Raw genomic sequence first — 25,615 nt, forward strand, 5'->3', positions numbered from 1 at the left:
ACTAGCAGTAAAGGGAAATAATGTTTCACAAGTTTTATTGATGCCATTTCCTTCTCAACCACTTCTAAAGCTGCTTGTCCAAATGAGCAAGACTAAATGCATCTTTTTACTTCACCTATCTCAACACGAACCGTCTAGTCTTAATTAATATGTACTGGGGGGTTGAGCACATTTTAGATTGCCTAAAATTAAATGAATAAGCCAACAGTAGTCTATTGTTTCAGATTTCCATGGACTCAGGTTTAAATATTTATGTAATTATGTACACTATGTAATTTCCTTGAGGTAAATAATAAGGCATGTTTATTAAGGACTATAAACGAACAAAAGATGTGCTTTTCCAGAGAAAATTTAATTTTTTTTAAAAGAAGTTTGAGCTCGAAAAATGCAAATACTTTTTGTTTGTATTCTGTTCTTGGATGGCATAACAGTTAGCACTCCTGTTTCACAGTACACTACAGTACGTCAATTCTAGATTAAGTTTAAAACTGGGATAGCTTCACTGTAGAGTTTCCAAAAAACAAACTCCAGGTTTGTGCAAGTTTATTCTAGGTGCCTCAATTTTCTCCTTTCAAAGCAATGCTTACCAGATTAACCGGTGTCTGTAAAAGTGTCCTTGTCTTTGTTTTGCATGTTTCTGTCTGGAGTATGACCCCACTTAGTATGTATTAATGGTTGCTGGATTAAAAGATAATTGATTAATTCTGATATTTCATTAACCTAAAAATTAACATTTTGTTATAACACAGAACATTATTAATTATGCTGTCCCTTTTCTTGTTCTTTATAAACAACATCACAACAAACAAAGCAAAAATAAAACCCATTGTGAGATTCATCGGCATATATGCATAAACAGGATTCTCTAAAAACATTAAGGTATGCATGAACACAGGAACTGCAGGATTCTGGCCATGCATTTTAAAATTAAGAGCATGAAGCCTGAAAGGTGCACATGATACTGTATATAGCAGTGACTTCAAGTGAGGGCTGACATATTGTATGGAAAGAAGTTCAGAAAATAAAGGATTTGTGATTATTGGGTTTCTGACTTCCCTGATCTTTGTCATATATAATATTAATAATGTGGTGAATTAATTAAAACTTGCGAGACTTATTATAAGTCTAATTATTTTGATGTAATAGCTGAATCTTAATATAGTTTGATGGTAGAATAGGACAAACAGGGGCAGATGTTGTTATTGCCACAGTATGAGCACATTGAAAAAGGCAGTTATGCTTTATCTTAACATTTCATGAATACTAAAGTAGCAGTTGATAAATTATCTTTCATAGGACTGGTTTCCCTCCAACAACAACAACAACAACAACAACAGTAATACCCTCAGCTCACTGTTCAGCTGCTTCTAGTTCTATTTCATTGCTTATTCATGTACTTACTGTATATAGTGTCTGCTTCCTGTACTATTACACTACTGTACATTTGAAAAATTCAGTTACAGTCTGTAAGCATAATGTTCCAACTTGTAACCCCATGGAGGTACTGGAGAAAACAAAGGAACATATTATAGGAATATATTAATACATATAATATTAATATTAGTTATGATATTAATGACACTACTGCTGTAACTAATCTCTAACGGTGCTCTGATACTGAATTATGGTATTGGAATTATTTATCAACAATATGTATCAACAGTAGTTTGACTATAGCTTTCTTTAAGAGTGACTACCAGCAGCTAGGAGAATATATTAATACAGTAGAATAACAATCATATAAACTGGAGCTATGGAACGGGATTATACATCCGTGTACAGCACAGTGTGTACAGAAGAGACACTACAGAACAGGTCAGGGGTTAATTACTTTGCTTTAAGATAATACTGTTTACTCGAATAATGTCGTTTTCAGAAGGTATCAGGAATTGAATAAATTGTTAGAGGGAAATAAACCCTGTTGGTAAACTCACATTATAGTGGTGGTTGCACTATAGATTTGTATTATAGGAGCATGGTCAAAAGTGTCTGATAAATATACTGGATCTTCTTCATCAGCAAGACTCCTTACACTAGATTTATGAAATTATGAAAATTTCATCTCAACAAACCAAACCTTCTTCTCTTAAGTTTAGAAGTAATTATGTTCAATCTGTTCAAAAATTCTTAGTGAGACAACATTTATTATATAATCAGATTTTTATTCATGTTAAATGTCACAGAAATGAATAATGGATCATTTTAGGTAAAGCATGAATCCCTGCATCTTAATATGGTAACACTGTTTTTGCACAGATGGCTTTTCTTGATCCAAGATACTATTCAGAATTCACCGGGTGTGTTCTGGCAGCCTGTTAAGCCTTTGATCTGAGATTTTCAATCAGACATTTAGGCAATTCAGTACCATTAATAATGTTCCACACAGGTAGATTCATGCTTAGAAGAACTGCTTAAATCAGGTCTGGCTAAGAACTGCTGGCACTTCTCAATATAGCTGAATGCAGTTCATTGCACCTTTATTAACACAGTTGTGGATATTTCTCCTCTAGGATATGGCAAGGAGCAATGTACTGCAGTATAAACAATTAGATAAAAAAGATGGCTAGAATGTTCTTCTGTTATTCTTTGCTTTTCTATATTTATATTGATTACCATGAACCTTCCTACATTTCAAGCATTATATTTGTTGGAATAATACAGTTCTGACCCAGCCTCACAGGAAAGACAGAGCAGTAATCACCTGGCATACTGTATGAGTCATTTTTACAATCTGTACTCAGTGTGTGCAAGCTACTGTACATCAGGCAGAATATTGATATTGTCAGGCTAAGGTGGTGTTTATAATAACACAAAAGAAGCAGTGATATTAAAACCGATTATGCCTTTTTAATTTAGAAATAGCTTCAGTTAACTAAATCAAGGTGTAAAATGTGATATATTTACAGTACAAAGCAAAAGCCTACAATTGCATACATGTAATTGTGCCAGCTAATTGGAATGTTGATGGAAGACAACTGCGGAAAACAACATTTGCCGCTGTGATTACTAGAAATACAGAAACATGTACTGTATTTTAAAAAAGAATGATTTATTATAGTCTACTGATTGATATTTTTCTTTGAATGTTGAGGTCACAATGCCAGGTACTGTATTTGGGTATTTAGTGTACACTGGCAGACTTTTCAGTTATATAACTGTGGTGCAAAATATTAGAATCTAAAAAAAGGTTTATGTTATGTGAAACGCATTTCTTAAAAATCACAACTTTTGCCCTGGATATTTCACAGTATTTGGCTGTAATGAACTTAAAGCATGTGTTGATATTTCTGAATTCTTGTTTTGGGGTAGTTGACAAAAATAGACTTTAGACTGGTGCTCTGAATTAACTGGGTAAATTATGAACATAAAAATCATTTGTATTTATTTGGAGATAAAAAATTACCAAAGGTTTTTGATCAGCAGTGATAATTTTATCAGTTTTGTGATATTGCTAAATTATGTTTAGCATGTGACTCCTTTACTGTTTCAAAATGTTTTTATAGGGTTATTTCTAAAGTGCGCTTGACCCGAATATGTACTAATTCGTATATACTGTACTCCATTTTTACTTTCAGTTATTTGATTACTCAGCCTTTGATTGGCGAATGCCAATGAGGTATGTTTTGTGCAGGTTCAAAAAAGATTTTTAAATTTCAATATACTTCAATATACAGTACAGTACATCAGGCTCAAAAATTATTTTCACCCTTAAAAACATGAATAAAATCAATACAAAATAAACAGCATAGATAATGAGCTATATTTATGCCACTTGAGAAAACTACAGGCTTTTATTCTAATACAATTATTTCAGAACAAATGTTTTTTTAATGAGTAATACATGTAATTGTACAGTAATACATAATATCAAAAACATAAGTGTTAAAGTTATTGAATCCCCTGTTTCTAGTACTTGGTGCAACCTTCCCTGTCACCGATAACAGCACAAATATTTTCCTATAATGTGTAATCAGATTAGAGAAAACATTGGGAGGGATTTTGGTTCATTCCTCTACGCAGACATTTCTCAGATCCTCCATGTCCTTATGGGCTGCCTTCTTCAATTTAGACCACAGGCTTTTAATCGGGTTTACGTTCAGAGACTGAGATGGCCATTAAGATATGTTAATCTTGTTTGCAGTCTACCATTTCCTTGTTCATTTTGAGGGGTGTTTAGGGTCACTGTCATGCTAGAAGGTCCACCTGCGGCAAAGTCACTGCTTTCTCGGAGCGTCAACCAGGAGTTTTGGCCAGAATATCCTGTTACTTGTTAGAGGTCATGATGCCATTGATTTTCACAAGGGCCCCGGGCCAGTGGCAAACAAAACAGCTCCACAACATCAACAATCCACTATCATATTTCACAGTGGGTATGAGGTTCTTCTCTTTGTATCGATCTCTATTCTGACTCCAAACATACTGATGGCGCGAGTGGCCAAAGAGTTACATTTTGGCCTCACCTGACCACAGCACCCAGTTCTAATCAAAATCCCAATGGCGTCTGGCAAGCTCCAGTCGCTGCAGATTGGTTTTGTTATCAGGCTTTCTTTTGGAAACTCTACCAAATAGATTGTTGGCATGGATGTATTGTCTAATTGTTGATTTGGAGATTTGGTGACCCCAAGATGCAACCAGAAACTGACGTTCTCCCGCTGTGACCCTTTGACCTTGTAACTTCTGTTTTTAGTGGTTAATTTGTTGCCCTGTTAATGCTAAGTCGTACTGTATATTTAGGTTTTTTATGTATTTTTTGTATCCATTATCTGATTCGTACAATAGCCACTTCTCAGTTCTTTGCCTTTTCCCAGGCATGATTGATGGATGACAAAAGGTTTTCTCATGTGTTACCTCTTTTTTTATGCCCTTGTGAAAAAAAATCATTCCTTAGGATTGAGTAGTATTTAAATAAGCATAATTTTATTGCAGAATTCATTTTGTATTATTTGCTTAAGAAACGTAAGGGTTCCAATCATTTTCACCTATTCTTTTGAGAAAAAAATAATATTCATTTAAAACCATTTGTTTTGAAATAATCTTGTTAAAAAAAAGCCTGATAGCTTTCCCATTTCCCCCATTTTAGTAATAAAATATAGCTCATTATCTGTGCTGTCTATGTACTGTATTTGTTCATCCTTATCAATATTGCCAATAATTCTTGAGCCCCCTGTATGTTATTAAAATTGACCAGCAACTGAACTATTTGAAATTAGCATTGTCTTTTTCATATCTTTAATTTAATTTAAATTTCTTCAAAATTATTGATGATGTCCTATAGCTATTATGTAATCAATACCCTCTTCAAATTTTAAAAACTTGACATTTTCTTAATGAAAGGCTAAACTTTGGTGCTTGCTTGAATTTATTGTAGTGCTTTGGATATGAAGCACACGTTGCTTTATAGCATTGCTTCCTAAGTATACAGACGATCGAGGAAAGTAATTCATCAAATGACTCACTGTTGACTAATTAAATACAGTGGTTCTGTACTGAGATTGTTTTTCTCCTGTCATTCCAGTACCATTCCTACTGTATAACACTGATGACTCACTTTTTAACACCAGAGACCAACACTAATGCTAAGCTTAATTTGTTTTGTTTAAAACTGTCACAAATATTTTTAAAACAAAGGATTTAGTCAAATGAGACTGGTATATAGATTAAAAGATAAGGAAGCTAAACTGCTCCAATCTGTTTGCTCTCAGTATATATTTAGATTAAGGGTAGGAAGTCAACCAAGCAAAAGAGAAAACAACACTAATTTGGAGCTCTATATCCAGTGAATATTATTTTTCAATTAATAAATGAAGGATGCTGTTAATTAAAGCTTACAAGTCAAAAAATATTATAATTTTCCCCTAAAATGCAGCTTGACAATGAATATTAAAATCAGCTCATCTTTAGAGTTTATTTTATGTTTGCGTTTGTTTACCACAATACTGTCTTCAGGGCATTTTCTTTCCCATTTGCCTAGATTAAAGCCACAAATGACTCTTTGGAAGTGCTTGTTGTACAAATACCTCTATCATTATTTAAATGCTTTTATAATGCTTCAGACACAATCAGAGGTTAACACCGGTATCATAGAGTGGATAATGTGCAGTGACATTACAGCTGGCCTTCCTTCAGAGACATATCAGGGAGAGAGGCAATAGCACCATAGAGGCACTGAGGGGTCCAGCACCAGAAATACCCCTGGACTTAACAGGAATGCTAGCCACTTCTTAAAGAGTTTGTACTGCAATTTTCCACCACTTATGTGCTGTCAACAGAGAATTGCAGGGAAGTGTAGGGATATCGAGAGAAGACTGATGTCTTCTGCAGCATTTAACTAGATAGAACCACGCTGAAAGATCCATGAGATGAGATGACTCTCACAGCTCTCCTTTGAGGGATGTCACGACCATACATGAGCAGGTAACAGAGGCTATCAGCTTGGATCTGACCTGTGATATGGATATGGCTTTGGCATTCCATCCTGTCTGACTGGGAAACAGAGAACGTCAGGGCAGCAGAGAAGGTAATTAAGGAACTTGCTAACTGTGAAAAAATCTGCATAGTGCAGCCTTAGACACCACACTGCTGGAGATACAGTGAAAGGTGTTACATTCACAACACAATACTGGATCCAAATACAATGCAAGTGCTATTAAAAGCTGTTTGTAAAAGCTGTGTCTAACTTGCAGATTCCAGATTTCAAGTTATATTATATAATTATATAACTGTGAGCAGCAACTGACCCCTCCAAAATTAGAGCAGTAGAGGCATGACCTATTCTCACCAGCATCAAAGAGCTGAGAAGACTTGTTGACGCTTCTGCTATTTGGAAGCTTGCTCTGAACTTTGTAGACGCTTGTGCCCTGGCTGAGTGGAAAATGTAAAGAGAACTGTGTGAAGACTTTTCAGGTTCTCAAGGGGCACTCACACAGCCCCCTGTCCTGGCTTTTCCGAACTGCAATGTGATGTGGGGTTTTTGGACAGTGCTTGTTCAAGAGTATTCCCAAATTGGAGTAAGTGCTGGTATAGTTCTGTTGGGCTTTGTGATGTGCAGAATGAAATGGCAAAACAAAATTGGGCGAAACATGCCAAAAATATCATGCAGGCCCTATCCTGTGAAGGGCTGTTACTGTACTTCCTGTCAGGTGTCCTACCAGGTTAACAAAGGAATTACAGTAACCATGGGCACCACAGTGCCAACCAACACCCCTTACCTGGGGGGGTGTCTTACTTTTCTAGAGCAACTCATGGAGTAAGACGCAGATGTAGAATCTGTACTATTATGGAAGAAGCATGAAAAGAGTGGCAAGAGCTAGAATTCCACTCCAGGAAATTAAAACACTAGGGACACTCTGGAATAATGACAATTGGTTGTATGCCAACACTGTAGGATGCCAGGAACAGGAAAGTCTGCTGCCACTACCTAGTGTTTTCAGACCTTAGTATGGCTTTAAGGGTAATCAAGACAGAATCAGATTTAATACAGAGCATTTCACTGATGTGTTTTCATGATAACATTCCTAGGTCACGTGAGAAGTATGCCGAATAAAGATCCTTTTGAGTTTGTGCCGACATATTCCATTGCCTGTGAGCAGGCAATGCAGGAATTGTAAACACTTTTCATTTTTGAGGTCAATTCTCAATTAGGTAATGGTTGCTAAAGTTTGAATTGAGTTTTGCATTTAAGAATCATAATCAATTGATAAGGTGTGATTTAATAACTCTCCTACTTTTAAACATACTATGGAAGGAAATCGCAGCCGCTCTTGAGAATTAAACTGCCTCTCTATTAGAATCCTGCACTTTTTTATAGCACCTTATTAGTAGAATGAAAAGGTAATGTGAAATGGTCATTTCCATTTTCTCCCTTAAAGACAAATTCTTGTGGTGTTCAAACATACAGAAATGCACTTTTAATGTTTATTTTAAAGATTCTCAAACACTCCCTTGGATTGTGTGGCACTTTTATTTTATAATAGTTTAATTTTATGTCATTTAATTTTCATTGCTCATTCATTTAAACTGTGCATAAACAAAATTTGCCATTACATACATTCCACAGACTTAGCTTTGATCGAGGGCAAATATTTGTAGCTTGTGTTTGAATACATTCATATTATTTATAATATTTGAATGTGCGGCTCTCATAGTTGTAGCTACTGTATATCGCTTAATCTCAGTCCTAGGACCATTTGCATGTGAAATCTCGTTCAGAAATGTTTTGGTTTATTCTAAAAATAAAGACATTAAAAAGTGTTCGTTTTAATAACATATGCACTTTATATTTGATGATTAAATACATTATACTGTTAAAAATAAATTATTAAAAGTTACGTTTTAAAACTTTCTTTTTATTATTAGGTGATGCACTGGAATAGATCATGTCTGAAGTACAGGGAACCGTGGAGTTTTCTGTGGAGTTACACAAGTTTCACAATGTGGATCTGTTTCAAAGAGGGTAAGCAGAGATTTTTTTATTGCTGTCACATTGGGACATATATACCTGTATATTCTTTTAGGTTCATTTTTTCTGTTTCAGCTTTAGATGCTTTACATTGTGATGTTTTATTTTTATATGATTTATGTTTTTTAATGATAAACACACACATTTCCAAATAAAAAAAATATTTTGCTGGAATCCCTCTTTATAAATGGTACGTGCGGTAACAAATCCGAAACTTTATTAATCATAAAAATAAATCTTAATCAACTATACAATGTGTCCATTCATCAATATGAACAAAATCATTGGAACATTTTGAAAATATATTTTCTAATTAAATTTTAGAATGGATTCTCATGGTATAATCACTGTGCAGTGGAGCAAAGTACAGTGAAAACATGACATGAGTGCCAGGGATTGCAGAGCAAAACATTATACAAATGCACTAGAGGTGCTAAATTATAATGGTATGATGTTATAACCTTTATAACATTGCTGAAATAAATCTGCAAAAACAGCAATTCTAATCCCATGGTATTGAAGATGAATCCCCAGCACCCTTCAAGAAAAAATGGGAAAGATATTTGGATCAATAAAGTACTAGTAAGCACATAAGCACACTGTAAAAGACAAAATAGCCTCCTCTCATCTGTAGGCTTTTTTGAAATTCTTAATGCTGCTACAGACTTAAGTATAAGGCATGAATAGTAAATTTAAATGTCAAATTAAATAAATAGGTACACATTAAAAAACAAGATAAGATGTCATAACACCAAATCTCAGCGAACCCTAGTATTTTAAAGAAAATTTTAGAAAAATCTCCACCAGCAAAAATAAATAAAATGTTAAACATAAAGTGAGGTACCTCTTATTCACCTTAAGCTGCATATAGATATTTAAGTGCAAAATTGTTAAAGTTAAAGCTTAATTCAAATAAGACAAGTGTATGCTTATTAGCTGTGGATTATGAGATGTTTATTATTTTACAAAGACAGACGAAGAAGAGAAAATTGAAAATAAAAGAAATTTACTAGAAAGGGGGTAAATGGAGTATAGCTCTGTGTAATAAAGCCCACTTATTAGATACACTAAAATGAAAGGGCTGTTCTCTTATTCTGCTCTCTTAAAAATAGCATGTTTCCAAGTCCTTGAACCTCCTGACCAAAATCACTGCTGGAGCCATTCCAGTAAAGATCTCATTATCTAATGGACATTTTTATTGCAATCGTCACAGCACATCTCTACCATACGTCTATGATCCCTCCCCCTCTTCTTGATGATGAAGCGGACATTTAACAGTGCGCGTGACAAATCATAATAATCACGTAATATTTTTTCATGACAGTGGACTGTAATTCATTAAAGGTTCTTCTCGATGTTTTATAGTTATTTTAGTCCTAGCAAAACCCTGCAGTGTTATTTGCTCTCTGATTACTCCTCTTTTTTCCTTTACAAAATAACTCTTATATAAGTCTCTCTATACTGTATAAGGCAGGTGTGATATATTAATAGAATAACACTTGTGATTTAAGAAGACAGTGAAGTGTACTTTGTTGTCAAGCATGCTGAATTCTGCTGAATGCTTTTTAACTTGCTTTCATCTTCAATGTCAAAACAAAGGAACGCTGAGAAGATTTATTAAATTGTTTTTGATGTCTTCAAAATCTCAGGATGTATTTGCATTAAGAAAGACAAGCTTTCAGGACTATTAATATAATCTTCAATATTTATACTTACTTTTATTTTATATTCACATTTTCTCATACAATATGTGTACTCGTTTCTTTACTTAGTGATCAGTCATTATGGCAGGAGTTGATTTAGACATTTCCAAGTCACTGACTCTGATTTGCTGAAAGAGAAGAATAGCCAATGGGGGGGTATATTGCCATTCCTGTGATAGTAGGACAGAGTCTACTCTGTCTACCATCATCACAAATAACTCAGGAAGAGTGCAATATTACCAACGTACTTTCAACACCTCTCTGTTGCCACTAGAGGCAATAGTACAGAGGATCACTTACACCATTCTGGTGTAATGCCTCAAAACTCAATACATGTCTGTCCTATAAACTGTTGACATGGACTACCATGTATTTTTGTTCACTACCACATATATATTGTTCTTCTGTACATACTATACTACCACTATTATGTACTCATTTGTAATGTACAGTCTACGTCGCGTGATGTTGTCTGCTGTACTGTGCATGTCCTGAGTGAACGACACAAGTTTGAATCCCAATGTACATGTATGGCAATAAACTCCCTTACTGATACTCAGTCTTCATTTCCTCTCCTGAGGAGATTTAGGGCTGGTATTCCTCCTTCTTTTCCTATTTTGTTGATGAATCAGCAAGGAGGATACAAAGCAACCAAAAGAGCTTGATAGCTGTTGTTCTATTTTACAAAACCAGGGTTAGAGGAATAACTGAACATATATGTTCCTTTTCAAAGAGTAGCTACCAATAGAGGAGATAATATAGGAAAACCACAGAGTAGCAGGCCTAGTAGTAAATGTTGGTGTAAGTGCAGCCAAGATCCAAATGCTTAGGCATGAAGACTCAAATGCCACCCTGTTCTCTAAGACAGTGGCAATCATAAATTGCTTCCAAGAGACCAGCCTCCTTGATAACATCCAGATGCTAAAACCTCGAGAAAGTGTATGGAAAAGCCCAACTTGCTGCAGCAGTTCAAACTCTGTTAAAAAGGTTTTGTTTTATATGTATGTATTTAAAAGGCTTTTTGATTTTTTTTTTTATTTAAACTGTAAGGTGAGTGTTAGAATATTAAGATTTAATCTTCTCTCTCTTAACAAAACCATCTGGACAGTTTTCCCTTATGCCAACATGCTTCCCATTATGCCCTCGATTCATTCTATAAAAGCAGACATAAATGACAGTGCAGTCTATCCCAAAGTATGTTGGCTAAAAGAGGTACATTTTAGCCCCCAAAGAGGGGGGCGGTTTAATACGCTTACATGAACACAAATTCCTCACGCTCTCAATACAAATCCAAAATCAAGGCTAACATAATATAAAGAAAAGAAAACAGTGAACCTTAAAGGGTGGCAACACACAGCTAAATACGTTTACTTGTCATTATCTCCAAAATATTTTATATGATTCAATTGCATTTCAAACATTTGCATCTGAAAAGCAATGTCTGGAGGTCAGATACACCCAATTTCGTGAAAGGACCAAACCTGTCTGTTCGGATGGTCTCATAAATATTAAAAGAGAATAAAAAAATACCTTATTGTATTGTATTACAGTTCTTCAATTCATGGGTACATGCCTGTGTTCTGTTGCTTCTGGTTTTTCAGTACTGGAAATGCATTTTTTTCTAAATGGCTGTTTAATTAGATTAGTTGCATCTGCTCTGGAGGTACAAGGTCTGGAGATGCAGTTGAAATACAATACAAAATCATTTGGGTATCCTGAGAAGTAAGAAAATGTATTTACTATTGTACTGATAAATGTACAATAAAAACACTTTAAATGTCACTACTATCTGTTTACATTTGTCAGTATGTGTGCAGAAATTAATTCAGTGTAACATTTAACATTTTGATAAAGTACAGTACACAAACTTTCACACACAATAGAAACTCACTATGATATCAACACATGAAGGAAAAGTGCACCTTGGATTTTTAGTGGCTCTGCAAATGAAGAATTTGATGTTTGTGTTAAATACCTTATTTTGTATTTTGTACATCACAAAATGTCTGTACTGTAGTAACACTTTTATACTTTAATGTATTTAATGTACTATATATCAGTGTAGAGAGTGATTAAGAACTGCATCTGGCTTGTGGCTCACTGAAATGCCAGCTTTACTGAGATTTGATTTGCTAAACGCAAAAAAGGGCTAAACCTTTTCATGCATAATCTCCTCTGATGAAAGCTCTAATATATTTGTTTTGCTTTCAGGCATGTTGCAATTTTACAACTTAGATGACAAATTATCATAGGCAACACTAACAAGAAAATACAATAATACAATATGATTTTATACAATATAAAATCTTGTTTTTACACAATGAAGTAACATGAGGCATTCTATATTAAGATGGACCACATGTGAGTAAAACAAAGACACTGTAGAGGTTGACTTAAATAAATCACTGATTAAATCTACATTTAATTTTTAAACCAGGAAATGGTGATAAGAGTATTGCTAGCCTTTTAGTTTGTATTAATGGATGCTGAATTAGATGTGCCACTTTAGTTGCCTTTTAGTTAAAATTGCATTCTGATTGATCTCTTGGCTTTGATTTCCTGAAGAGAGAGTTCTTTTAGCTTTACACAGTATCGATATAGTATTTCAAGATGCCAATATTCTTTTTCAAAGTCTTTGATAGCTGTAATCTTGCCAAGAGATAGGACTCAGCTCGCTGCAGAGGAGTTGGCATACTGTATGCCATGTGATTCTTAAAATCACATTACAAAATGAAATTGTTTCTTGAACTTAGAAGACACACTTTTGTTTCCCAGTTAAGACAGTGAGAATAAGATAAATTTTATGGATAGTAAGATGCTTTTTAGTTACTAGTAACTAAGTTATGGGGATCTCATTCAGACGTTTTGATAGAAGCCAGGATATCAGTATAAACAACATCAATTGAGTAGCTTGTTCCAGACTCCCACAAGTCTTTGTGTATTAAAGGACCTCATGCCCTCGGTTTGAAATGCATTTTCCCAATGAAAAAAAAAAATGACCATTAACTATCAACTTTTATTAAAGGATGTAGTAAGCACAATAAATGCAACAATGCATTTTTTTATTATCTGGCAAATGAAAAAGCTAACCATCTGTTCACTGTTGAGCTTCATGATTGAAATGAAACCACTGCCCCACAGAGCACACATTGAAGGCCTCATACTGTAGGTAATGCAGTGAAATTAAAACATTAAGAATTAATGACTAGATTATGATTAGATTTTTGGCATGTATTGTATTCTATTTGTTCATTTCAAATCACTTGTATAAAGGTACACTTCTGATGTGTTAATTAAAAATATAAGTCTTCAGCCTTGTATCATGCCTTTTGATGTACAGTACTTCAAATTGTACTGACACTAACTGAAGCTCTTAGACACGTGCCGAGTTAAAGGTATTAGGAGTAAACATACCTTGATGGAAAAGATTGGAGATTAATTATTGTTATGCATTAACAGAAAGGAAGTGTCAAACCTTGTGTTACCCTGTGTTACACTATGTTACCTTATGCATACTCGAGTCTCTTGATCCCAGAATATACTGAGTATCAAGAGAAACTTAACCACTTATAAAAGGTGGAAGCAGTACAGGTAAGTGTGTACTGTATAACAGTGAAACATGCTTTGAACCATTTGAAGCTTGTGTGACTATCTATCATTTTTCTTTTTCTTATTCCTTTTCTTCCATGGAGCATGAAAAAAAACATATAACTGTTCTCTAGTCTCTGAATCCTGGATACTACTGTACATGTCACTCCACCTCATACCATAAATGTTAATTGGAGCCCAGGCCTGGCACCCACAATGTAATTGTTACTTTCACATCTCCACAGAAAGCCATTGTTACATGAAAGGTGTTAGAGTGTGTATTGTCCAGCTGGAATGTTGCCATGTCTGACTGATCCCACAGGTACTGTAGGGCAGCAAGTGAAGTCCTAGAACTAGATCAATATATTGTAGCCCTGTGAAGTCAGGTTGTCATCAATCGCTACAAGTGGAGCTCTGTAGACACTCCTGCCTAGACCTTCAAACATGGACATCCCTATCTATTGATCTGTTATACACAACAAATAGTGTATCATTCTGCACATGTGTGGTCTAATATGTATAAACAGTATGTACATGGGTGGTCTAATGAATCATTAAAAATGACTTGGCTCACAAACACTCAAACAGTCCCACAGGTGCTGGCACTTGTTTCACACCCGGGCAGCCTGTGTTAAACTCACTCACCGAGGCCCATTCAGTTATACCTGGCCATCCTGCATCAAACAGAAACGCTCGTTCAAACACACCTCAGGCTAATGTCTGTGGGATCACGGGAGCTTTAGTCCCTTGGACCCTTCTCCTTCAAAAAAGGGCTATCTTTTCATATCATCCATTTGGTGTTACTCACTGTCCATGTGTCTGATGTTACTAGACAGGCCATTTAAATAGGAAAGCTCACAGCTCCAATAAATGCATCAGCTCACTGCCATCCCAACAGAGCACTAGCTAATGGTCTGTCACATTTTGTTCTACAATTCCATGCACAAAGAGAGTAATTTATATAATCTTTTTGCTGCTTTTATTTTGAAGATTTAAAGCATTATACAAATAATATAGCATATACAAAATGAAAACAGAGCAGTGATTTAAAATCACTTTAGATTTGTATACCTTGTTTATGGTGAATGAGTGCCAATCCATTACCTTACATGTACAGGTATTGTACAGAATATGAATCTGCTACAGTATAAAGTGTAAGAGTTAATAAACAATATACAGTAGTAGAGAGCTAATACATCACAGGTGCTGTCTAAACATACTGTATGAGTCATGAACAGATGCTGAAAAGTGGTCAGGAACTAGGAAGTTTTGATTTCTGACGGTAGTTAATTTTACTACTGAGGAGTGCGGAGCCAGTCCTTTGTCTGGATGAAGAAAGAAACGGGTTGTGGGAGTAGGAAGAAAGGGAGGGATTACAGAACATGTGGTAGAAGACAGGTGTAGGGAGAGATAAAAAACTGAAGGTACCCGGGAGCATAGTGTTTGAGAAAATGTTATGCAAAATCTGGGATTTGAACCAAATGCAGTGTTGTATGCAGCACTAGTGAGTTAGTGGAGGAAATGTAGTAAATGATTAGCATCATAAAATTGAGGGAGAGGTTATGTTTTTTAATATTTAATTTCTACTGTATAATTTATTTTGAATTAAGTACTTTTTGTATAAATAATTTAATCTAGCAATGACTACGCAATATTACCTTCCTCTAGCTTACAAGAGACCCTTCCCACAGTTGAATTATGGAGCTGTATTGCTTCCACAAGCCGCGGCTCATACCCTTTACAAATAGAATATCTTTCCTTGGTCTGGTAATTGCAATGATTGGGTGACACACACGGTATTGTGTCACTGATGAATTCGTATTGACTGGTGTTTTTCAATTGCGAGAATTGTTGACTAAGCAATTGATACCAACCAATTAGATTTACTGCGGTGTACTGTTAGTGGAACTAAAATTGCTTTTATTTAAGTGTATGTAGCAATTTGTCATTTATGACAACTGTGATACTTTACTGTAATGATAATGATGATTATTATTATTGTATTAAGTTAGAAATTACTCTGTAATCTGTAAACCTGTACAGTATACACTAGTTAAGTACATTGTGCCTTATTTTCATTGATTGGTGAATGATTCAATAAATTAATGAAAATATTAAAAATTATTTTATAATGATTAAACAAATAAACATATCAAAACCGTCATTGCGTTTCCTTAAGTAAAGATATGTGATGTGTAATAAACCTTTTCTCTCAGCAGAGTATTGAAAAGATGGAAAAAAATGGCAAAAACAAGGTCCCAGTACGTGTGAAGATGCACGTTATTGCTTTCTGCGAGCACTTGGTAAAACTGATGATAGTGTGTGATCACAGATCACATACAGTTTTACCCTCTTTGATAGCATATAAATTGCAGCACCTCTGGGAAAGTGCAGCATGTGCTGTAGATCAAAATCCTAGTGTATCTGTGACTTGCAATTACTACGGAATTTGTTTTCAAAGAAAATCCACTTTATTTTCCACAAACAAAGCTTATATTGAATGTACCACAGAGCATGATTAGTTAATTGGTTCACAATCATTTGAATAAGGTTATCTAGTCTTGTATTATATCATTTACTTCAGAGTTTATAGGCTGTAATACTGGTAAGAAAGTGACAGCTAACTACTGAAGATATTTATGGTGCTTACAGTGGTGTACCAACTGATACCTCTTGCATTCTAGATGGCAGCATCTGTAGGTTTAGCCAAACAATTAAGTAACCACAGAGTGTGACTGGTATTACTTAAAATATTCAACTTGTCACAGGAATGGCAAAATGAGAAACATCAAAGACTTCCTCTTGTCTTTTTTTAAAAAAAAACTAGAAATCTACATGTATCTTGAGTGTTGTTAAAATCAGCTGGATTTTCTCAACAACATACAATATATGCAAACATATTATGTTTAAGGTATAATTATAATTTACTTTGTGCAAGGTACAATATATTTTACTTAAAACGTGTTTTTCAAAAGTAATTTGTGAAGTAAATTTCCCTTCTGATTATGTTTTATTTTCATAGGTTCTACCAAGTGCGAGTTGGTTTGAAAATATCATCACGTGTTCCACATAGATTAATAACAACGATACCAGGAAACACAGGTAAAGGGGTTGTCTTTTGTTTTATCGGGTTTTACATTCCCTCATGTTGTGAGTACAGGGCCCTCAGTTCTGTTGCCAATTACAGTTTTCTTAACAATTTATTTAGCAAAGCAATACCTGATTTTCATGACTACACCATTTCATATTAGTCTTAATTAAAATTATGAGTTTCTGCACAGACCAAATAAGTGTCTAACCCACATGACTATAAGGCTGGCTTCTGATGTACAGTTGTAGGAATTGCAAGCAATTGTTGCTGCAGGCACATTCAACATTTTCCCTTGAAATCTGCAACAGTTCTGATTACCAAATCAGGTCACCTCATTACCTCTCAATTTGCCAGTTAAGTCAACCCAGGCAGTCTCTGCACAGTCCATTAATTATGTAAGTACATATATACAGTAGTGTACACACACTGTGTGATTCTCTCATAAATACTGCAGCAAAAGCATTGCAGAAATATACAGTATTAACTAAAACCTTTTTTGAGTTTTTGAAGGAATATACAAAATATAAAGTTAATTTTTGCTTAAAGCAAACACAGATTTGTTGAAATATAAACCTAATGATGTTGTGATAGTTTGATAATGATATCTGAATTAATTTACTAAAGTACCTTATATTCATTTTTATGTTCTGGATTTTATAATATAGAGGTATTTATTGCTGTATCATTCCCTTCATCCTCCAGATCTTCCACTGACTTTAAACTACTGGAGTCATTTAAATTCTCCCTATGATACAGTATCTTGAACTTTATGCATTTTTATTTCTTATCACCTGTTCTATTTCATTTGGTATTTCTGCTACACTAAATGCAAAGTCTTACATTTGAACTGCATTATTAACCAGCACTGATGTTTTCTGCATTCAGACCTTGCAAAATAGCTACTAAATTTTTTTTTATTTTTTCCCTGAAGCCCACGGCTTGTATGGGCTACAAGCTACAAGCCTTTGCTCCACCTGGCTTGGCAGTGAATCAGGCTATTATGCGTGACCAGTTCTGTATCACTCCATACAATGTTGGCTGGGAAAGGACCATAATGAGCTCATTGTACAGTATGTACATGCCTGTAGAAAACCAGCAGTCTATTTGATGTGTGAAATGTATATTTTAGTGAAGATAATAACAAACGTATCACACATTCTTTTGGTTAAGAGTAATTTGGCCACTCTGTAATTATCATGAAGATTGTGATCATTTGTAGGACCTTGAAAAATCCTTGGAATTACAGTACAACACATATTCAGTTTTTTCTGAAGTCTCAATCACCTAAGTGAATGCCTTCATTGTGAAATCAAATGCAGCCAGTTTGTTTCAATTTGACAGTTTTAGATGTTCACAAAACTGAAAACAACATACAAGAGGATGGTAGGAACTTTTGCTCTTAAAGTTATTTTAAAAGGACTGCAGACATGTGTCATTGAAGGCTTTACTTTCACATTGTTTTTTTAAATTGATTCACCATTTTAAAAGGAGTTTTGAAATATTTTTCCAGCACGATACATTAGACACCTGTTGTTGATATTTCTTATCCAACATTTTTAAACATCCATATTTGTATGTTTTATTGCTTTGTAGACTTGTAACGGTGGTTTTGCTATTACTAGTTTAGCAGGAAAAAAGACTCACCTTCTCCTCAAAATGTTGTGAAACTATTGTATTTAAAAAATAAGTAGCAGATCTAATTTGTTACTGCTTTAATTAATTTAATTAAAGCACTTTCCAAACAATTAAATGTAGTTAATTGATGTATTTTTATCAGAATTCAGTCTCAGAGTTGCTAAAAGGAATTATCATTATTTTCTAGTTTGTGTTTGTCAGCCTTACCCTGAGTTCAGGCAAATAAACAAAGGCATCATTCTGAATGGTACACAGCTGTTTCCTCTCAGAATTTGTGTTTCTAATCTTTGCTCTTGAAAGCAGCAGGAAGAACATTCCTAATTGCAAGACTTCTGTCCATGTCCACATTCGTCCATGTGAATTGTTTTGTTACAACTCAAGAAAATACGACAGATGTAGATGTCAAGAAATAAGAACAAATAAGAACAAAATAATGAAAAAAGTTATTTGGAAGTACTGTCTGATTTATACAGTATGCAATACAGGGTCTCAGGGGTGCCGGAGCCTTTCAAGTATCAGATGAAGGGCAGCATACAACCTAGTCCAACACATGGGGATTAACATGGGCAAAACATACAAATTCCAGATTAGATAGCAACCTAGATCCAGAATTAAAACCAGGGCCTCAGCACTGTGATGCAGCATTTCTAGCCACTGCACGACCAGCTTGCCCAGTTATGAGTGCTACAAACTACAAATTATTTCAGATATGTAAGAATGTAGATTTAAGCTACCTGGAATGCAATGCAAAATAAGTGTGATTCTGACAGTAACTCGTGTGTCATATTAACTTTTCAACTTGATATACAGTATACATTACATAATCTCATGTATTTTAATTCAGTTTTCATTACTCTATAAGATTCCACAGAATTCAAAATAATTACAAACCTACAGTCATGGAAATATAAGAACTATTTTATGTTTCCACCAAACCCAAATAAACAGCAATTATGAGTTTAAAAAGCACATACTGTAACTAAACATGAAGACAAGTCCGAAGATAGATTTCAAGCTGATGTCTAACACATACACTGTTCCCAATTAATCAAAAACAAATGGCATCAAATTAGAAAAGGTCATCATTTGGATGTATTTGGATGCATCAGTGCTATTTCTTTATGACAGCATAACTGAAATAAAACAGCTGATATTGGACAATAGTATGTACTATTTCAACAGTGAAATTACTATTTATGCTTAGAATTATGTTTTTGGCCATTGCATTTTGCTTATATTAATATAAAAAATGGATGCAAAACTTGGATACTGATTGCAATAATAATACAGAAATTACAAACAAGCCAAAGAGGCATGTAAAGTTTAGGCTTGGAAAACAAGAAGAGACAGAAAGAAACACATTTGTTACAATGCAAAACAATATATTACATCATTGTAAGAAGAGACTAAAAAGATAGCGGTTCAGGCACTTTGCAAAAAGATTATACAGTACTATGATTGGTCAAAGGAAATGCACTTGTTCATAAAACTGACCATGAGGAAGACACTCTTGCTATGGCAAGACGAAGTAAACAAGATATACAGTATATACAGTATAATAGACATAATGGCTCTTGATTTTGAAGTAATGATATCAGTCAGATACAGCTGAAAAGAGCATAACATCAGTGAATTTATGAAAAGGGATTAAAAATACTGATTCACTCTTGTATCCTCTTTTCTTTGCATTATTGTAAAAAGGAAACTATATTAACCATGAACAGTATGCACACATCCTCACAAGCCAACATCTAAAAGTCTAACAGAGAGGCGTCCTGATCTCGTTTGCATGGTGTCAGAGGAATGTTCAGGTTGCCTCTGGTGCGTCAGTCCCAGCCCAGGTGTCACGATAGCATGCTTATATTTATTTTTGTAACTTTCAGTTTTCTGGTGACAGTATTATCAGTCCGTTTGGAAATCTGCCTAGATCAACAGATTTTCATCAGAAAGAGAAACGATTGAGAGGTACTTTACTGTAGTGGTTATTGATAGATGAGTAATAATATTTTTTCAGCACCCCCAGGAGAGCACTTAGACCCAGACAAAATTTATCTCTGTAACTTTTCGTTGTCTTGAATATTTGCTTGGAGAGGTTCTTTCAGAAATGTTATTAATTCCAACACATTTTTCATCAGCCTGGGCTCTTTGCATCTATGGCATGAAATGTTTGGTTCTGGGACAGACAGTATACAGTCTGACTCCTTGTGAATAATATTTTTCCAAATTTTGAATTCACCACCTCTCTTTGCCTCAACAGGTCTTTTTGTTGAGTGTCAATCACTATGTGAATATCTGTGCTGCTTTTATAACATTTTAAACCAGGACATACTGCATTATTTTGCGTTTTTATTGTGTATCATTTCACATACAATATTAGTATTCATCAATTAGAACTGGAGGACTAACATTTTTTCTGTATTTTATTAACAGTTTCATTTTACAGGCAGATTAGTGCAGTCATCAGTTATGCAGTGTTGTAATGTTAGAAAATAATAAATGTTCATAGCTACTTACACAAATATTTATTTTGCTTAATTCAACAGTTCAGATGCTTACTGTTATTATTAGTCTGTGTAAGGATTTCAGACTTTGAATGAAACCATATTCAGATGAAATATGTCTGTTTTTTCTGTGGGAATGTAAGAGAATTAGACTTTTTTCAATTTAAAAAGAATGAAAAAGGTAAATAATACCTGAACAGCACCTGTTCAACAATTGTAAAGCATTGCACTTGCTAATATGAAATAAAGTACTTCAATTAAGAATAGGGCTCAAAGTACTCAGGAACACATGCGCTTTGTGAACACAATAATATATGACACATATTTCATTTTTTCATACTCTCTATATGTGTAAAAGGAATTGGTTCCAGTCGATTTTCATTATTTTTGCGTACCAAGTGACGAAGTCTCTAGACATAAAAATATTCACCATGATTGCTATTGTAAGACCTTTGTTTTTGTCACATGTGTATGAACATAAAAGAATAACAAAAACAATTTTAAAAAACAGAAATTCACTATATTTTTTCTAACCAATTTCTTGGATGAGAAAATAATCTGAACACATTCACTGCAACACTCATGACTGAATATATCTTGTGATGGGGTGGGAAATTGTTGTGTACTTTTCTGGATACTGTATACTGTATGTAAATCAATATAATCTGTTGAATAAAATGAAGAAAATCCATTAGATAACTGATGACTGTGCAGTCATAATTTAATAATGTGTGTCTTTGCTTAAGCTGTAATGAAATAAATGACGTTTAGCTTAAATTAATTCAGAAGATGTATGGAAGACTGATAAATCTCTTCCTGTATAATACAGTACCAGTTACCAACATTTCCCTTGAAAGCTTGGTTTGAACGGAGAGACTGAATTCATACAGACCACATCTCGCACATTGAAAATACAGCAGACACAAATCTTAATTGCCTCCTTGGTAACAGCTTGATTATGTCTTAAGAAATTGACATTATGCCCTTCTCTCCATATAATGGACTTTTTACAATGAAGCTTGCAGAACCCAGATTTGGCTCTCAGGATTTTAACATAAGTAAATATAAACTAAGGAAAATACAATGACCAACTTCATTTAGGCACTGTTTACTTTTAAGAGAGCTCTATCTAATGTAATTTTGAATTATGGTAGTTCCTTTCTTTTGGAGAAGAAAATAACAAATGTTGATCAGCTGGTATCTGGGGATGCTTGCAAACAAGCAGCATTAGAGGTTAATATTCATAAATCTGGTCTATGTGTAACACTCATTAGCAGGAATAATGCACAAGCTAGCAATAAGTATTTAATAAGAATGAATATGAATGAGTGGTTGTTCTTTATCAAGAATAACCTCTAGCTGTTGTCTTATAGTTGGAGTTCACTTTGAAGGTGTCATATTTGTTTTTTTCAATAACAAAAATAGTATCTTTGATGTATTTGCCAGCGGACTAGAGAAACACTTGAATATTCTGACATACTGTATTATGTCATATTCAGACACTGTATATACTTCAGGCATATGAGCATATACTCTTCGATGTTGATCAGTAGTGAAAATCTCACATCTAATAACAACTCATCGTAATTGAAGTATCAGTGGAATATTCATTTAAAGATTTCACGTACTGTTGTTACTGGAATCCAGAAGTCCTTTTTAAGTCACAACATACTGTACTGTACTGTTTTAGGGAATATCAGTTAAGGACAGAATCTTGTAATGATCATCTTTTGGCCAAGCTCATATAATTGAAATATTCATATTCTTACCTTTTTCAGTGTTGTTAGTTGACTCTCTCATTCCTACATTACTTTTGTTTGTTAATTATAAAATACAATAATATTGCCCCTTGTGGTTTCAATGTGTACTGTAGTCTTCTGCACAGTGATTTCTGAAACTGCTTTTGAGATAACCATTTCACTAGTCTTAATTTGTTGTGTCATTCATTTTTCAATAGGACATTAGATAATGACGATAATTGCAGTCATATCTGATATATTCATATAACTTCACTCTCAAGGGCCATTTAAAATGTTGTTAAAGTTGTGCATTGAGATATATACTGTATGGGACCAGGAAAAAATGTAATGTGCCACTATAAGTGAAATCTTGGTTTACCCTTTGTGCTCATTGTATACTAAAGTCTTCTGAAAATGTCAAAGGACTAGTATTTTGACATCAACAAAAATGTATTACTATAATTATCATTATCCTGGATGGCTGCATATACCAATAATTAAAATCAAATTGTATTCCTGTCTTAGGCAATATGGACACTTTTGACATAAATGCCTTTTCTCATTGTATCACCACTGTAGGTAAAAGCATTATTAGGATTTGAGTAACCGATTAAGATACTCAAGATTATTAAGTCAGTTTCTTTCATCATAAATTGGTCATTTAATTGAATTAAGACTCAATTTTTAATTAAGAAATTATAACTTTGTGTAGCCTAAGTATGCCCTGTAGGATTAATCAATGAGCAAGTTATTGTTCATTTCCTACTCTAATTATATGCTTGTGACAACTGCATAGAGATACACAGACAAATACTGTACACATTTAGAAATGAGAAATTAATGGTCAAAAACAAAAAAAGTTGATCAGATTTCTAAAAAATCAATTTCAAAATAATGGTAAATGTTTAATGCAAAGCAATTGTTAAGAGTTATGTTTAATTACATTTTGGTGAAGCCACAGCTAATTTATTGATGAAAAGCAACATCATGTACAGTAAAAATTATGATTTCTGTTTCCCGTGCAAACTTTGTTCCAGTTTTCTGGAATGATTCAAGTTCAAAGCGTTCAAAGCTATAAATCTATCAATGGTGACAAAACATAATGGAGAATGGGGAAAACAACCAAAAGATGTGGCTGAAAACTTGCCTAGCCAAAAGATTATTTATGTTTTGACAAAACAATGAAGGAAGGAAGCATTTTACATGTGGAAACGCCAAAAGCAAAAGTACTGTAGGTGGCTAGGATGAAAAGGTATTGAGGTGCTAAGGTGCCAAGCCATATAGATTTTGATTTTGACTTGAAACAAAGGTATCGAACAGCTTTTCTGTTACAGTCTGGGACAACAAAGGAAGTAGTCTGGCAATATTTCTGAGATGGCTGAGTTGAAAATTGTCATGATTAACAATGTGAAAAGCCACACTTTTCTAGAATTAGGTCTAGAATTAGGATAGAGAATCAGAATCAGCTGCCTTAGGACGATCATTAGTAACTTTAACAAGGACATTCATTCTTTGCATCTCTTAAACTGTTTTTGGAAATTCACAGGAATTTCATCGAAAAAAAGATTACCCAAATCAGTAGAATTACTATAGCACCAAAACCATTCAGGGGAAACAATGTTTAATTCTATTCTCAGATAAATATAATTTTGCTCTTGATCCACTGTAAATGCCATTTAGTGATGAGGGTTGTTATCTCATATAATACCAAAACACCCTTGATAGTCGTTGAAAGAGGTCAAATCAATTACTGATTTTACTATCCGGCAGTAAGACTTTAATTCTTGCAGGAAAAAAAACATGAAATAGCTGCTAATATATTCAGTAACTGGGTGAAACATCTTCACACATTAGTGATTTAGAAGATACAGCTAAAGCCCCCTCCCCCAGATGAATAAAGATTTAGGATATACAGTATATCAGATTTAATTGACATGGCTTGAGGAACAAGAACTGATTAAAGTGGAAAACAATCCCGCCCCACCTGCTCTAAAATGCTCTAAAAAGGAATACTGGAAAGGAAAGTCTGATATCCTATATTTATTCCCTAGAGAATAGATACAATAGTTGGAGGTAGTTCTGGTTTGTCCTTCTCCTTTGAACTCTGTTATTTCAAACTTGGAAATGCTAACAGTGGATATACCTAATATGATTAAAATAATGCATGGTGTTGCATTTGTGTTGTGCATCTGTATAATTTAATCTTATTTTACTTTATTGTTTTCTTCCTAGGTGAATCTAGCTCTACCTCTGCATGTGTCCTTGACTGTACTGTGCTCAGCAAGATATTTCAGATCTTGTACAGGAATGAAGAAATTGCGGTTAATGACTCTATGAACTTCAAGGTTCACTTGCTTCTGGATGGTGAAAGAGTAAGCCACTCATTAATCTATAGCCCTTCTAGTTTTTAGAAAAAAAAAACAGCTGCATTTCAAAAAGATAACAGCTTTGAATTGTTTCTTATTACATTGTGCACAAAAGCAAATTTTTAAAAAGATAAACATTTTATGTTTTTTTTGTGACTTTTTGTGGTGCAACAATAGTTATCATCTCAGTTCTTCACATCTTTGGATAGATTATTTCTGCATTATTTTCATTTTTTTTTGGCCTTTTAAAACTTAACGTTAAGAATAAACAGATAAATATAAAGATAAATACGGTATTTCAAAATTACTCCTAGTTCATTACATAGGGAAATTGGATTATTTGTTTGACAAAGATGCCTGTTGTTTATTTTTGCAACAATTAGATGATGTTGTTGTATATTATGCTTCAGTTTTCTTTTCATTAAAGCTCTTTAATTGACTTCCAATTTCTAAATGGGAATGCTTGAGTCCAGCATTAGAGGTGATAGTACATCTCATTACTGTTTTTTTTAATTTGCTTCAACCTGTCTTTGA

At 34.1% G+C, this 25,615-nt stretch overlaps 1 protein-coding gene across 1 annotated transcript in view; it reads left to right on the plus strand.

The window, feature by feature from the left end:
- Window positions 1-25,615, plus strand: part of fam135b (family with sequence similarity 135 member B) — a 66,883-nt gene that overhangs the window by 13,390 nt on the left and 27,878 nt on the right. The window contains exons 2-4 of the mRNA XM_069195141.1: window positions 8,356-8,452; window positions 16,772-16,851; window positions 24,948-25,087. Of these exons, the coding sequence (XP_069051242.1) occupies window positions 8,376-8,452; window positions 16,772-16,851; window positions 24,948-25,087 (297 nt within the window). The 5' untranslated portion in view covers window positions 8,356-8,375. The remainder of the gene's footprint in view (window positions 1-8,355; window positions 8,453-16,771; window positions 16,852-24,947; window positions 25,088-25,615) is intronic.

Source organism: Lepisosteus oculatus, chromosome 10 (genome assembly GCF_040954835.1).
Source record: "Lepisosteus oculatus isolate fLepOcu1 chromosome 10, fLepOcu1.hap2, whole genome shotgun sequence".
In the NCBI taxonomy this organism is placed as follows: Eukaryota; Metazoa; Chordata; class Actinopteri; order Semionotiformes; family Lepisosteidae; genus Lepisosteus; species Lepisosteus oculatus.